Below are 14,558 nucleotides of genomic sequence, written 5' to 3'. Positions count from 1 at the left end.
GCAGCTCCGTAGTAAGAAGACACAGAGGTGAGTGACAATGAATGAATCATTGTAAATTCATTATGGGTAAACAATAAAAAAGTATTGACTGTTTAACTAATGCATAATACAAAATGAACAAAAAAAAAGAGGTCTTATTAAGATATAAAATGTCACACATATGCTTTCATGGCTTGTGCTCACCAGTATAAATCTGTATACAGTCATGTGGAAAAAGTGCCTCCTTTCTGTATACAGGCATCTAGCCATTACCAACTCCTACATCTAATATTATGTGACAAACAACCCAGATTGTCAAAAAATAGGTCACCATGAAGAACTCATTTGTGAATAAATAAGTGTATACTTATTCCATATTAATAAAGAAGAATATTTCAGTTAGGTGTGGTTAAGCAGCTGAACTTCATTATATGACCATCAATAAATGATACCACATCTATATACACTATGAGGGTAATTCAAAGTTGATCGCAGCAGCAAATTTGTTAGCAGTTGGACAAAACTATGGGGGTCATTCCGACCCGTTCGCACGCAGCGGTTCTTTGCTGCAGTGCGAATGGTTCGCACTGTTGCCCGCGACGGCTGTCTCCGAGCAGTGGCTAGAACAAAGAAGAAAGTGATCGCTAGCGCGATCGTGAGAAGATTGACAGCGAGGAGGCGTTCCGGCGCGTCTACTCACCGTTTTCTGGGCGTGGAGATCCGAACGCAGGCATGTCCAGGCGTTTGGAGGGCAGATGTCTGATGTCAATCCCGGGACCTTCGTCACTGGATCCGTCGCACGGGGTAAGTAGGTCTGACCCTGGTCTTGTTTTGCAGGAAACTTTTTTAACATACCAGGGCTGCACAAGCAATCGTAGCCCTGCTATGCTAAAATACACTCACCCATAGGCGGCGTCAAGTTGATCGCACGAGCAGCAAAAAGTTGCTATGTGCGATCAACTCGGAATGACCACCTATGTGCACTGCACGGGGGGCAGGTATAACATGTGCAGAGAGAGTAAAGGGCCCCATACACTAGAACGATAATGCCCAATTTCAGCCAATTTAGGGCATTCGGGCCAATATATCGGGTGAAATCGGGCATTTTGGAGGTATTTTCAATCCGATCCAATGCGCGTTCCCGTGAGGGTCGGATTGGGTTCCCCTAGATCGTTAGTGCTGCACTTGTGATATATCAGTTCCCGCAGGCATGGCTGGGATTACATACGATGTATCGCATGTAAAATGTACCAAATCGTATGGAACCACTCCCGGGAGAGTTCAAAGGAAATCGCCTCCGACTTCAGCCTCAGACATATCGTTCTAGTGTATGGGGCCCTTTGGATTTGAGTGTGGTGTGTTCAATCTGAAATCTAAATTGCAGTGTAAAATAAACCAGCCAGTATTTACCCTGCACAGAAACAATATAACCCACCCAAATCTATCTCCCTCTGCACATGTTATATCTGCCTCCCCCTGCAGTGCACATGGTTTTGCCCAACTGCTAACAAATTTGCTGCTGCGATCAACTCTGAATTACCCCCTGTGTACATTGTGATTGGACACTGACAGCAAATAGATAAATGAGATCAGTACTTTGTACAGTAGGTCCACCATGTGCAGTAATTACGTAAGACACCCTTCTTGGCAAACTATCCATAAGTTCCTGGACAACAGCAGGTGGTATGTTTTGCCATTCTGCCTTAAGTACAGTGACCAACTGTGGCACTGAGGGTCGTCAGCCTAGAACGCACCCGTCACTCCAATTCGTCCCAGAAGTTCTCAATGGGGTTAAGATATGAACTCTGAGCTGGCCAGTCCATCCTGGTTACCGAATTTTCTGTACACCAGTCCAGTGTCACCCTGGAAACATGACATGTTGCATTGCTGACCCGATAAAAACATTTGTCGTTCCTGTAGAACTGCCACATTGTAGGGAGCACAGATTTATCGAGAACATCTCTATATTTCTCAGAGTTAGTATGACAATGCATTACAACTAGTGGACCCATGCCAAACCTACTGAAACAGCCCACAGCATAACACCACCACCTCCTTGCTTTACGGTAGGCACTGTACTCTCTGGCATCAGACGTTCTTCCGGCAATCACCAAACCCAAACAAGTCCATCTGATCTGAAAAGTGTAAATTGTGATTTGTCACTCCATAACTCTCGCCGCCATTGTTCCACTGTCCAGTTTTTGCGCTCTTTACACCATTGTAAGTGATGAGCTGCATTCTTCTTTGTGATTAGAGGTTTATGAGCAGCTGCTCATCCATAATACAGTATAAAAGTGCATGGCTCCCCCTATAGAGGCACAAACTAGCACAATAGTGGCCATATGGAACACATGACCATTGGTATGCATGGGATGACCCCTGTTCTTTTGCAGCTCACTGGAGAGCACCTCTGGTCCCTGGTTTGCAGTTTCGGGGTCTTCCAGGGCGAGGTGCAATCCTGCAATGACCGTTCTTCTTCCATGCATTAATGACAAAAGACACAGTGAATTTAGAAACCTGCCTAATATCCACAGTGCTTCTCACACTCATATCTCTGATCAAGCAGTCTACGATGATCCCATTTTCTAACTCGGTTAGCTCCTTCCGGCAAGCCATTTTGTTAGCAAATGATCTAATCAGTGCCCCTCTACTCATTTTATACTTTCACAAACACGTGTCTGCTGCAGGAGCACACCATTCAGCTTGTGCAGGGGTGTCCAATCACTTTTGTCTATGTAGGGGGGTATCCAATTAGAAGGGATCTGCTTTCAGATGCTAAAAACAGCATGATATCGTGATTTTTGACCGATGGTCATTGTCGCAGGTATCCAATTAGAGGCCATTTCTATCGGTCAAAAATGGACCTCAGAACGTGCAATAACCCATGGGATCTGGGATAAGTTTCCAATCCCATGTGTTATCGTTGCTCTGGCAGCCACTTATTGCGGATTATGCTTCTGGTGCCTGAGCCTTCTAAACTGGATATAATAAATTGGTGTGGGACAGCACTACCAATATGTGTGGGATAAGCAGGAGGGGCGTGGAGCTGATAGGATCGGGGAATGCGTGTGTGGTGGTAGCGGAAATTGACTCATTACATGCCGCCTCTGCTGGGTGCCATGCGCCGTGCTGGAGGGAGAGCAGCGCCGGAGGCAGAGAAGGAGGAGGAGGGAGGGGGACTTGAGCCACAGCAGCGCTATTTCATTGATAGCGGCGCCGCTGCAGCACTCCCCTCTCCTTCTGTACTGGCTGCCCGGCGCTGCTGTGAATGCTGGGATGCGGTTCCCTCATCCCAGCAGAGGCCAGCCAATACGAAAGGAGAGGGGAGTACTGCAGCGGCACCGCTACCAATGACATAGCACTGCTGCGGCTTAAGTCCCCCTCCCTCCTCCTCCTTCTCCCCTGCGGCTGCCCGGGATCTCTGCCAGCACGAGGAGCCTGAGAGATGGTAAGTATATATCTCTCTCTCTTTCTGTCTCTCTCTCTCTCTCTCTTTCTCTTTCTTTCTCTCTCTCTCTCTCCCCTTGTCTCTCTCTCTTTCTGTCTCTCTTTCTTTCTGTCTCTCTCTTTCTCTTTCTTTCTTTCTTTCTCTCTCTCTCTCTCCCCTTCTGTCTCTCTCTCTTTTTCTCTCTCTCTCTCTGGTGTCTGTCTGCCGCAATGTGTAAAAAGGGGGACTGGCTGCCGCAATGTGTAAAAAGGGGGACTGGCTGCCATAATGTGTACAAAAAGGGGACGCCGTCTGCCGTAATGTGTAATAAGGGGGACGCTGTCTGCCGTAATGTGTAAAAAGGGGGCCGCTGTCTGCCGTAATGTGTAATAAGGGGGACGTTGTCTGCCGTAATGTGTAAAAAAGGGATGACGTCTGCCTTAATGTGTAATAAGGGGGACTCTGTCTGCCGTAATGTGTATAAGGGGGACTGTCTGCCGTAATGTGTAAAAAGGCACGCCTTCTGCCGTAATTTGTAAAAAGGGGCTCTACCCGGTGTAGTGGCTCTACTGTGCAGCGTAATTTGAATAATGGAGACTACTATGCACCGTAGTATGAATTGGCATTATTTTGTGGCCCCGCCCCTTCCCCGTGAAGCCCCGCCCCTATATATTTTTTGCGCGCCTGCGGCGTGCACTGCTCCTGACTTGCGTAGGGGGGTGCGCCAATGCCATTTCTTGCACACAGCACCAAAATACCTAGTTACGGCACTGGTGATGAAGACACTGAATGAGTAACACTGTGTACACTGATAACCTGGCACTCTAGGCAATGGCCTAGTACTAGCATTGGCTCCACTTGCATTATTGCTCTTGCAAAGCAGTAATACACACAATACTTCTGGAACAAAGTCCTCTGAACGGATAGGACCAAAGTGGAGTTGACAGGTTTGAATTTGTACGAATTGGCTGAATATATGCAAATGTCACAGCTCACAGGAATTGTTTTGAGACGCCCACTGGTGGCACTTGCATACAAAGACGCAACTATCGAACACACATTGGTCGATCATGATCTTCCGCATAACCTTATGGTCGTGCAGTATGGCCGCTGAAAGTAAGACACCGCAGCCACTGTAACTGCTAACGGCAGTGGTTCCCAAACTGTGTGCCTAGGCACCCTGGGGTGCCTCAGGACACTTGCAGGGGTGCCTTGGATTGGTGGTTCAGGACCAATTAAAATTATTTATGATTAGTGAAATAGGCGAAACCAGTGCTGGTGGCTGCCAATCATACAATATGTGGACAAACAGAAGCAAATCTTGTCCCTCACCACGCAATTGAACCTAAGGATGACATATAAACACAATTTACTTCATTTAATATTTATTCTAAATCTCTCAATAAAAAAGTTTTGGCCTAGGGGTGCCGTGAAAAAAATTCTGATACTCTAGAGTGCTGTGACTCAAAAAAGTTTGGGAACTGCAGGCTATAACATGCCCTTATAAAGGTTGCTACATGTCTGCATTTAAGTTGCCACCCTCCCATTACCTCCCCTATATGGTCCCTTACTGTCAACCACTTTTGAAATGAATCCCCACTGCAACCACCAGTACATCTTAAGACAAATTCACAGTAGCATAAAAATTGCTCCACTGCATACAAAATCTACTTTGCATCCATCTCAGAATCAGGGCCTAAGTACATCATCTCAAGAAGTTCTTATCATCTGTGAAGCGCAATGATGGAGGGGTTAATGATTTGGATCCTGGATATCTCAAAATGACTGCATCTTACATAAAATTTTACAGCCATATATGCAGCAATTTATGCTTACCCAAAATTGCAACAGGGCAATAAGTCTAAACACTCCATTTAATCTACAACACAATGTCTGGGAAAGAAAATAGTCAAGGTGTTGGGATGGGAATTCACTAAAATACTGTGGGGGGACTTTACAAGAGCCGTGCCTTTAAATATAAATGAACTCAAACAGTGTTATAAGAAGGAATGGGTAACAATTCCTAAAATAACATGAACCCATATATAAAACTGTAGCTTTGTTCTGAAACCTAACATTTCGATCCCACACTACTCTTTCTCCACTCCACCTAGAAATCCACGTTTGCCCTTGAGCAGAGGTGTAGCCTGCTCAGTGTTTTGCATCAGACACCCATGTATCTGGACCATAGCATCATCAGCCAGGTGCAGGTAACAGTTATTTTTGTTTTACAAAAGTCAGGCGTGTGAGGGGATATTGGGAATGGAGGTGTAGGCTGATTTTCCTTAAGTTGCCCAGTAATCTTGCACTGGCCCCCCTAATAAGACTATGGGGTCTATTTACTAAGCCTTGGACAGAGATAAAGTGGACGGAGATAAAGTACCAGCCAATCAGCTCCTAACTGCCATGTCACAGGCTGGTTTTGAAAAATGACAGTTAGGAGTTGGTTGGCTGGTACTTTATCTCCATCCACTTTATCTCCGTCCAAGGCTTAGTAAATAGACCCCTATATCTTTTAGCCCTTTTATAGCTTTTCACTTTCATATTACACAATTCACATTCTAATCATTCGAAATTACATTAAAAATAACTAAACTACTTACAGTTTTAAGCATTGTGACTTGGTGCAGCTACATGGCCTTGTAGACTTATTATTATCCAACATGGAAACTGGAATGCTGCAAAGTAAATCTATAAATTATTAGTTTACTCTGTATTTCTGTGTGTTTTTGTATTTTATTTTCTAAAACAAGGTCTTCTGATATTATAAAATAACTTTCTGGTTTGTATTGTAGCTAAAACATTTAGAAAAATAACTAAGGGTTAATAGAGGTAATATTCCAAAAAGGCTTAGTTTTGTGTGCTTCGTTACAGGGCCACATCGTTTGTCATGCAGAAATTGTATTATTTGTAGCCAGTACCCATATTATGCAATTGACTAAGAGTAGACTAAAAAAAAATGATTTTAATGACCTACTTTTAAAATCCTTTTCCCGTAGTCCATAAGGGATATTGGGGAGACTTACGACGATGGGGTATAGAGGGGGTCCAAAGGAGCCGATGCACTGTAAATTTCTTCACTGGGTGTGCTGGCTCCTCCCCTCGATGCCCCATCCCACAGGCAGTTATAGGTAAAACAGTGTCCAATGGAGAAAGGACATATACAAGAGAAGGAACAAGGAGTGGTGAGATTTACACACCAGCACACCACGAACATAAAACAAACCAGCAATGGCTGGAAACAACAAAACAGCAACAGCTGAACAGGTAACCATATAAAAACCTGCAGAAAAGTCAATGCACTGAGGCGGGCGCCTAATATCCCCTATGGACTACGAGAAAAGGATTTACCGGTAGGTAATTAAAATCCTATTTTCTCTAGCATCCATAAAGGATATTGGGGAATCTAGTACGATGGGGACGTCCCAAAGCTTCCAGAACAGGCGGGAACGTGCAGAGATGGCTGCTGCACCACCTGCCCAAACTGGGTATCCTCTTTGGCCAGGGTATCAAACTTGTAGAACTGCACAAAAGTGTTCTTCCCCGACCAGGCAGCAGCTTGGCATAGTTGTAAGGCCGAGACTCCACGGGCAGCCGCCCAAGAAGAGCCCACCGATCTTGTAAAGTGGGCCTTCAGAGACTTAGGAACAGGTAAGGCTGCTGACACATAGGCCTGCTGGATAGTAAGCCTAAGCCAATGAGCAATGGACTGCTTTGAAGCAGGACAACCCTTTTTCTGCGCATCATAGAGCACGAACAAAGAATCCGTCTTTCTGATCTGATCCGTTCTCTTGACACAGATCTTCAAGGCTCGCACAGCGGCCAATGCCTCCGGAGGAGCAGAAGCGTCAGAACTGGATGGAATCACAATAGGCTGATTCAAGTGAAACGCAGAGACTACCTTTGGCAGGAACTGCTGCCTAGTCCGGAGCTCCGCTCTGTCCCCGTAAAAGACCAAGTATGTACTTTTACACAACAAGGCCCCCAATTCTGAGACACGTCGAGCAGAAGCCAGGGCCAGTACATCACCATCTTCCACGTGAGGTACTTGTCTTCTACCATCATCAGAAGTTCAAACCAGGAGGACTGTAGAAATTCCAACACAACATTCAGATCCCAGGGTGCCGTAGGCGGCACAAAAAGAGGTTGGATGTGGACTACTCCTTGCAAGAAGGTCTGAACTTCTGGCAACACTGCCAATTTCTTCTGGAAGAAAATGGAGAGGGCTGAAATCTGAACCTTAATGGAACCTAGACGTAAGCCCGTATTCACACCAGCCTGCAGGAAATGTAAGAAACGTCCCAAGTTAAACTCAGCAGATGGATACGTATGTTCCTCGCACCAAGAGACATATCTTCTCCAGATATGATGATAGTGTTTTGACGTCACAGGCTTTCTGGCCTGAATTATGGTAGCAATAACCGTTTTGGAAAGGCCCTTGTGAGCTAGGATGTTCCGCTCAACCTCCATGCCATCAAACGATGTTGCCATAAGTCCAGGTAGATGAACGGTCCTTGTTAAAGTAGATCTCTTCTTAGTGGTAGAGGCCAAGGGTCTTCGACGGACATGGCCAGAAGATCCACGTACCACACCCTCCGAGGCCAATACGGGGCAATTAGAAATGCCTGGACTCCCAGATTTCTGATGCGCTTGAGCACCCTGGGGAGTAACATAATTGGAGGAAACAGGTAGACCAGCCGATAAGGCCAAGGCGACATCAGTGCATCCACTGCCCTCCCCTGAGGGTCCCTGGTTCGTAAGCAATACCCGGGAAGTTTCTTGTTGAGACGAGAAGCCATCATGTCGATTTGCGGGCAGCTCCACCGGGTGATGACCTGCTGGAACACCTGCTGGTGGTGGAGTCCCCACTCCCCCGGGTGGAGATCGTGACGACTCAGGAAGTCCGCTTCCCAGTTGTCCACACCCGGAATGAAGATGTTAGGGTCTCCTGCTCTGTGCTGCCACGTCGTCATGGCAACCGGGAGACAAGTGCTAGCAGAGTAACCTGAGCGTAGCTGATACTCCGGTTCGGGTCTTTTGCTGTGCAGTGGTTACAGGCTCTGTGCACGGCAGGGGATCCGGTGCTGGTTTTTGTGCTCACAGTCTGTGAGGTCTGAGTGGGGCGTGGACAGCACCTGCTATATAAACCCTCTTCTCAGGTTAGGCAGATGCTGCTGAATCTTTGTTGGTTAGTCAGTTCCTGAAAGCTAGCTAGTACTGTGTAAACTTTGTATTTGTTTGTTGCTTACTGCAAATAGGCCTTGGGATTTGGTATTACACTCTGCCAATCCAGACCTAGCAGTAAGACTGGAGTCAGTCGTTTAACCTGCTGGGGTTCTTTTGCTACTCTGTGAACCTAGCAAGTTTGCGGCTGTATTCTCAGACTTGCCTGCCAAAATCCTTTCTCACTGTGCAAGGTGTTCAGGTGTCAGTTTAGTGGCAGTAAACTGAACCAGTGCACTGCAAGTGAGGACTAGGATTGTGGAGACTCTCCTTGTGTCTATTATTCCATCTCTGACCAAGGAGTTTACTGCCACACCCGTTGGTTACCCTTTAGGGGTTTGCTGTTGCCCTTAGAAACAGCATTTCGGGTTCTCTACGTATTAAATCACTACATCTCGCTTCTTTCCATCTGAGCATTCCTAATACTAGGGAGACACCCAGTTTCTTAGCCTTTGGGCTTCTCTGTTCACTTTATGTTTATTTTGTTACCCTATCACCTTCTGTGTATGTAATGTCATATTCCCCAGTCTGTCTGTGAGTTCATTTGTTTTGCATCCCTCACCGTTCAGACACCAGTACATTCCTGCTGGCACTGGTGTGCATAACATATTCAGCAGCCTAATACTCCTGTTGAAATTTTGTGGGAATATGGAGCATACCCCTCAAAATACTTTGCAACAGGTGGTCGATCAGGTGCAGGTCCTGACTCGACAATTTAATGATTTGTCCATTAAAATGCACACCTCGCAGGCCGCTGGCGGAGCTCCCGCAGCAGCAGTACCTTCAGGGGTTAAGGAGCCGAAAGTAAATCTCCCGGATCGTTTTTCTGGAGATCGCTCGCAGTTCTTTTGTTTCAAGGAGAGCTGCAAGCTATATTTCCAGCTTAGGCCTCAGTCTTCTGGGTCGGAGATTCAGCGGGTGGGCATAGTGATTTCCTTGCTACAAGGAGACCCACAGGTCTGGGCATATGGGTTGCAGCCTGACTGTCCGTCGCTTAAAAGTGTTGATGCTTTTTTTACGGCACTGGGCATGTTGTATGATGACCCTGACAAGACGGCCTCAGCCGAGGCTCAGATTTCGATCCTTAAGCAAGGGCGAAGGCCAGTTGAGGTTTATTGTACGGAGTTTCGGAGGTTGGCCCATGATACCCAGTGGAATGACCCAGCCCTGAGACACCAGTACCGAAGAGGTCTTTCTAACCAGTTAAAAGACCAACTGGTACAATATCCCTTGCCTGATAGCTTGGATCAGCTCATGCAGTTATCCATTCGGGTGGATAGACGGCTGAGAGAGCGCAGGCTTGAAAGGGAGACCGAGGTTTCCTTCTTTCCCAAGGGAACCTCAGACTCTGAGGAATTTTCCGAGGAGCCTATGCAGATTGGGGCTACCCGCCTCTCCTCGCGTGAGAAGACGCGGAGGAGACAGCAGGGGTTATGTTTGTACTGTGGGAATAAAGGTCATGTGGTAGTATCATGCCCAGAAAAGCCGGAAAACTTCAGGGCCTGAGGGTGATGGGAAATATCCTGTCAGGCCAGAAGTCAGAATTTCCCAAGAAGACTTTTATCATTCCGGTGACCTTGAAGATCCTCGGTCAAACTGTCAAGACTGAGGCCTTTGTGGACAGTGGGGCCGACGGGGTTTTTATGGACCGCCAATTCGCCCTGAAACACTCTGTTCATTTAGTACCCTTGGCATCGGAAATTGAGATTTGTGGGTTAAACGGGGAACCATTGTCCCAGGGTAAAATTACCTCTTGCACTAGCCAGATTTCTTTGTTTATTGGAGCCACACACTCTGAAAAATTGTCCTTTTATGTGACTGTCTGTACTTTTGCCCCATTGGTGTTGGGGTTACCCTGGTTAAGGGCCCACAATCCTCAATTTGACTGGGTCTCTGGGGAGATTCTTAGTTGGGGTACTGATTGTTTCAGGAGTTGCTTGAGCCTTCCAGTCAGGCTTTCGCAGCTAAGTTTGCCAGGATTGCCAGGATGTTATGCAGATTTTGCGGACGTGTTCTCCAAAAGAGTTGCAGAGGTACTACCTCCCCATCGCCCCTATGACTGTGCCATTGATTTGTTGCCGAATGCTAAGCTTCCCAAGAGCAGGTTGTACTCCCTGTCACGTCCTGAGACTCAGGCTATGGCAGAGTACATTAAGGAGAACTTGGCTAAGGGATTTATCAGACCTTCACAGTCTCCAGTTGGGTCGGGGTTCTTCTTTGTGGGTAAAAAGGACGGTTCGTTGCGACCCTGCATCGACTTCAGGGAATTGAACCGTATCACGATTAAAAACTCATACCCACTGCCTCTCATTTCGGTCTTGTTTGACCAGCTTCGTACTGCCACCATTTTTTCTAAGATTGACCTACGCGGTGCGTACAATCTAATCCGAATAAGAGAGGGGTATGAATGGAAGACTGCCTTTAATACCCACTCAGGGCATTATGAATATTTGGTGATGCCTTTTGGGCTCTGTTATGCCCCGGCAGTCTTCCAGGACTTCATGAACGATGTGCTCAGGGAATATTTGGATAGATTCTTAGTTGTATACTTAGATGACATCCTAATCTTCTCCCATTCCCTGGAGGAACATCGGAAGCATGTACGCTTAGTCCTCCAGAAACTCAGAGACCACCGGCTTGGGGCGAAGCTGGAGAAGTGCGAATTTGAAGTTCAGCAAATCGCATTTCTAGGATATATTATCTCCCCAGAAGGTTTCCAAATGGAGGGATCCAAGGTACAGGCAGTCCTGGATTGGGTGCAGCCCACTAGTTTGTAGGCGCTTCAGCGTTTTCTGGGCTTTGCGAATTTTTATAGACGATTTATCGCTGGATTTTCGTCTATAGTGGCGCCCTTGGTGGCACTCACTAAGAAAGGGGCGGATGTTGCTCACTGGTCTTGTGAGGCCAAAGCGGCTTTTGCCCGTCTCAAAAGGGCATTTGTCTCGGCCAAGGTGCTGCGACACCCAGATCCAGAGCGTCCTTTTGTGGTGGAGGTGGATGCCTCTGAGATGGGTATTGGGGCAGTGCTCTCTCAGATGGGGGTGTCTGATAATCGCCTTCATCCCTGTGCTTACTTTTCCCGTAAATTTTCGCCTGCCGAGATGAATTATGATGTGGGTAACCGGGAATTGTTGGCTATTAAGGATGCACTCGAGGAGTGGAGACACTGGCTTGAGGGGGCTAAGTTTGTGGTCTCAATTCTCACCGACCATAAGAATTTGGCATATTTAGAGTCAGCGAAGCGCCTCAATGCCAGGCTGGCACGATGGGCTTTGTTTTTTGCTCGCTTTAATTTTTTGATAACATATCGCCCTGGGTCAAAAAACATCAAGGCTGATGCGCTCTCGCAGGGTTTTGCTCCAATCCAGGAGACCACCGAGGAGCCATTGCCCATTGTGTCCCCATCATGTATTAAAGTGGGCATTACCCAGGACCTCTTGTCATTAGTCCTTAGAGCACAGGAGCAGGCTCCTCCAGACCTTCCGGTAGGTCTTTTATTTGTGCCTCCTAGGTTAAGACAGCGAGTGTTCCTGGAATTCCATGCCAAGAAGTCGGCAGGTCACCCGGGTATTGCCAGAACTTGGGAGTTGCTATCTAGGGCGGTGTGGTGGCCCTCGGTGGCTAGGGATGTGGATCAGTGGGTTCGGGCATGTGACATCTGTGCCCGAAATAAGACTCCTAGAGGGGTTCCTGTTGGCCCATTACATCCACTCTCTATTCCATCTAAGCCATGGACCCACATTTCAATGGATTTTGTGGTGGACTTGCCCAAATCCTCGGGGATGACAGCCATCTGGGTTGTCGTTGACAGGTTTTCGAAGATGGCGCACTTCGTTCCATTGGTTGGGCTGCCATCGGCCAGACGCCTGTCTGAATTATTTATGCTGCATGTTGTGCGCCTCCACGGGTTGCCACTTGATGTGGTCTCTGACCGCAGATCCCAGTTTGTGGCCAAATTCTGGAGGGCATTTTGTTCCGATCTCCAGATTTCTGTCAGCTTGTCGTCAGGCTACCATCCGCAGTCTAATGGGCAGACTGAAAGGGTGAACCAGTCCTTGGAGCAGTTCCTCAGGTGTTATGTCTCCAAGTGTCAGACTGACTGGGTTGCTCATCTGTCCATGGCGGAGTTTGCCTATAACAACGCGGCTCACTCTGCTACAGGGATCTCTCCCTTCCTTTGTGTGTATGGGCATCATCCTAAGGCCAATTCTTTTGACCCCCTGGACTCCACGCCTGGTGGTTCCTCTGTGGTTTCGGTCCTTAGAGGTATTTGGAGGAAAGTGAAGAAAGCCCTTGTGTCTGTGTCATTAGTGACCAAAAGGGTTTTTGATAAGCGGAAAAGACCCTGCAGCTTCAAATTAGGAGACTTCGTCTGGTTGTCTACCAAGAATTTGAAGTTGAGACAGCCATCTCATAAGTTAGGCCCCCGGTTCATCGGCCCTTATAAGATCACTAGGGTTATCAATCCGGTGGCATTTCAGTTAGATCTACCCCGTTCTTTGGGTATCAATAAAACATTTCATTGTTCCCTTTTAAAACGGGCGATTAGTAATCCTTCTTCCAGTGGAAGACCTTCCACTCTTCTGATACGTGGCCAGAGGGAGTTTGTTGTTGAAAGGATTCTTGACTCCAAGATGGTTCGGGGTCGGCTGTCATTTTTGGTGCACTGGAAGGGGTATGGCCCGGAGGAGCGGTCGTGGGTGCGCAGTTGTGATCTTCATGCCCCCAGACTGTTACGCTCTTTCTTCTCGCAGTTCCCCAATAAACCCGGTGGTAGGGGTTCTTTGACCCCTCGTCAGAGGGGGGGTACTGTTAGGGTCTCCTGCTCTGTGCTGCCATGTCGTCATGGCAACCGGGAGACAAGTGCTAGCGGAGTAACCTGAGCGTAGCTGATACTCCGGTTCGGGTCTTTTGCTGTGCAGTGGTTACAGGCTCTGTGCACGGCAGGGGATCCGGTGCTGGTTTTTGTGCTCACAGTCTGTGAGGTCTGAGTGGGGCGTGGACAGCACCTGCTATATAAACCCTCTTCTCAGGTTAGGCAGATGCTGCTGAATCTTTGTTGGTTAGTCAGTTCCTGAAAGCTAGCTAGTACTGTGTAAACTTTGTATTTGTTTGTTGCTTACTGCAAATAGGCCTTGGGATTTGGTATTACACTCTGCCAATCCAGACCTAGCAGTAAGACTGGAGTCAGTCGTTTAACCTGCTGGGGTTCTTTTGCTACTCTGTGAACCTAGCAAGTTTGCGGCTGTATTCTCAGACTTGCCTGCCAAAATCCTTTCTCACTGTGCAAGGTGTTCAGGTGTCAGTTTAGTGGCAGTAAACTGAACCAGTGCACTGCAAGTGAGGACTAGGATTGTGGAGACTCTCATTGTGTCTATTATTATTTCATCTCTGACCAAGGAGTTTACTGCCACACCCGTTGGTTACCCTTTAGGGGTTTGCTGTTGCCCTTAGCAACAGAATTTCGGGTTCTCTACGTATTAAATCACTACATCTCGCTTCTTTCCATCTGAGCATTCCTAATACTAGGGAGACACCCAGTTTCTTAGCCTTTGGGTTTCTCTGTTCACTTTGTGTTTATTTTGTTACCCTATCACCTTCTGTGTATGTAATGTCATATTCCCCAGTCTGTCTGTGAGTTCATTTGTTTTGCATCCCTCACCGTTCAGACACCAGTACATTCCTGCTGGCACTGGTGTGCATAACAGAAGATTGCTGACATTGCTCTTGCAATTATTTCCGGCCAGAGCAGTATCTTTGACACCTCTCGCATGCAGGCTCTGCTTTCTGTCCCTCCTTGTCGATTGATATACGCCACTGCTGTGGCGTTGTCCAACTGTGCCTGGATCGCGTGATCCTTGAGCAGAGGAGCCCGAAGTTCCAGAATGTTGATCGGATGGAAGCTTTCGTGGGCTGACCACCTGACTTG

General features: G+C 47.3%; 1 protein-coding gene across 17 annotated transcripts in view; it reads right to left on the bottom strand.

Annotated features, from left to right (window-relative positions):
* The window catches only part of TESMIN (testis expressed metallothionein like protein), a 542,857-nt gene that overhangs the window by 29,752 nt on the left and 498,547 nt on the right, over positions 1 to 14,558 (bottom strand). For 16 of the 17 annotated variants that reach the window (XM_063945034.1, XM_063945033.1, XM_063945039.1 and 13 more), the window contains one exon: positions 6,010 to 6,084. The exons of the other annotated variant lie outside the window; for it this stretch is intronic. In XM_063945034.1, coding sequence (XP_063801104.1) covers positions 6,010 to 6,084 — 75 coding nt within the window. The remainder of the gene's footprint in view (positions 1 to 6,009; positions 6,085 to 14,558) is intronic. 17 annotated transcript variants of the gene reach the window in all.

The sequence above is a fragment of the Pseudophryne corroboree genome, chromosome 11 (genome assembly GCF_028390025.1).
Source record: "Pseudophryne corroboree isolate aPseCor3 chromosome 11, aPseCor3.hap2, whole genome shotgun sequence".
Classification (NCBI taxonomy): Eukaryota; Metazoa; Chordata; class Amphibia; order Anura; family Myobatrachidae; genus Pseudophryne; species Pseudophryne corroboree.
This window is presented reverse-complemented; position numbering and strand designations above follow the sequence as displayed.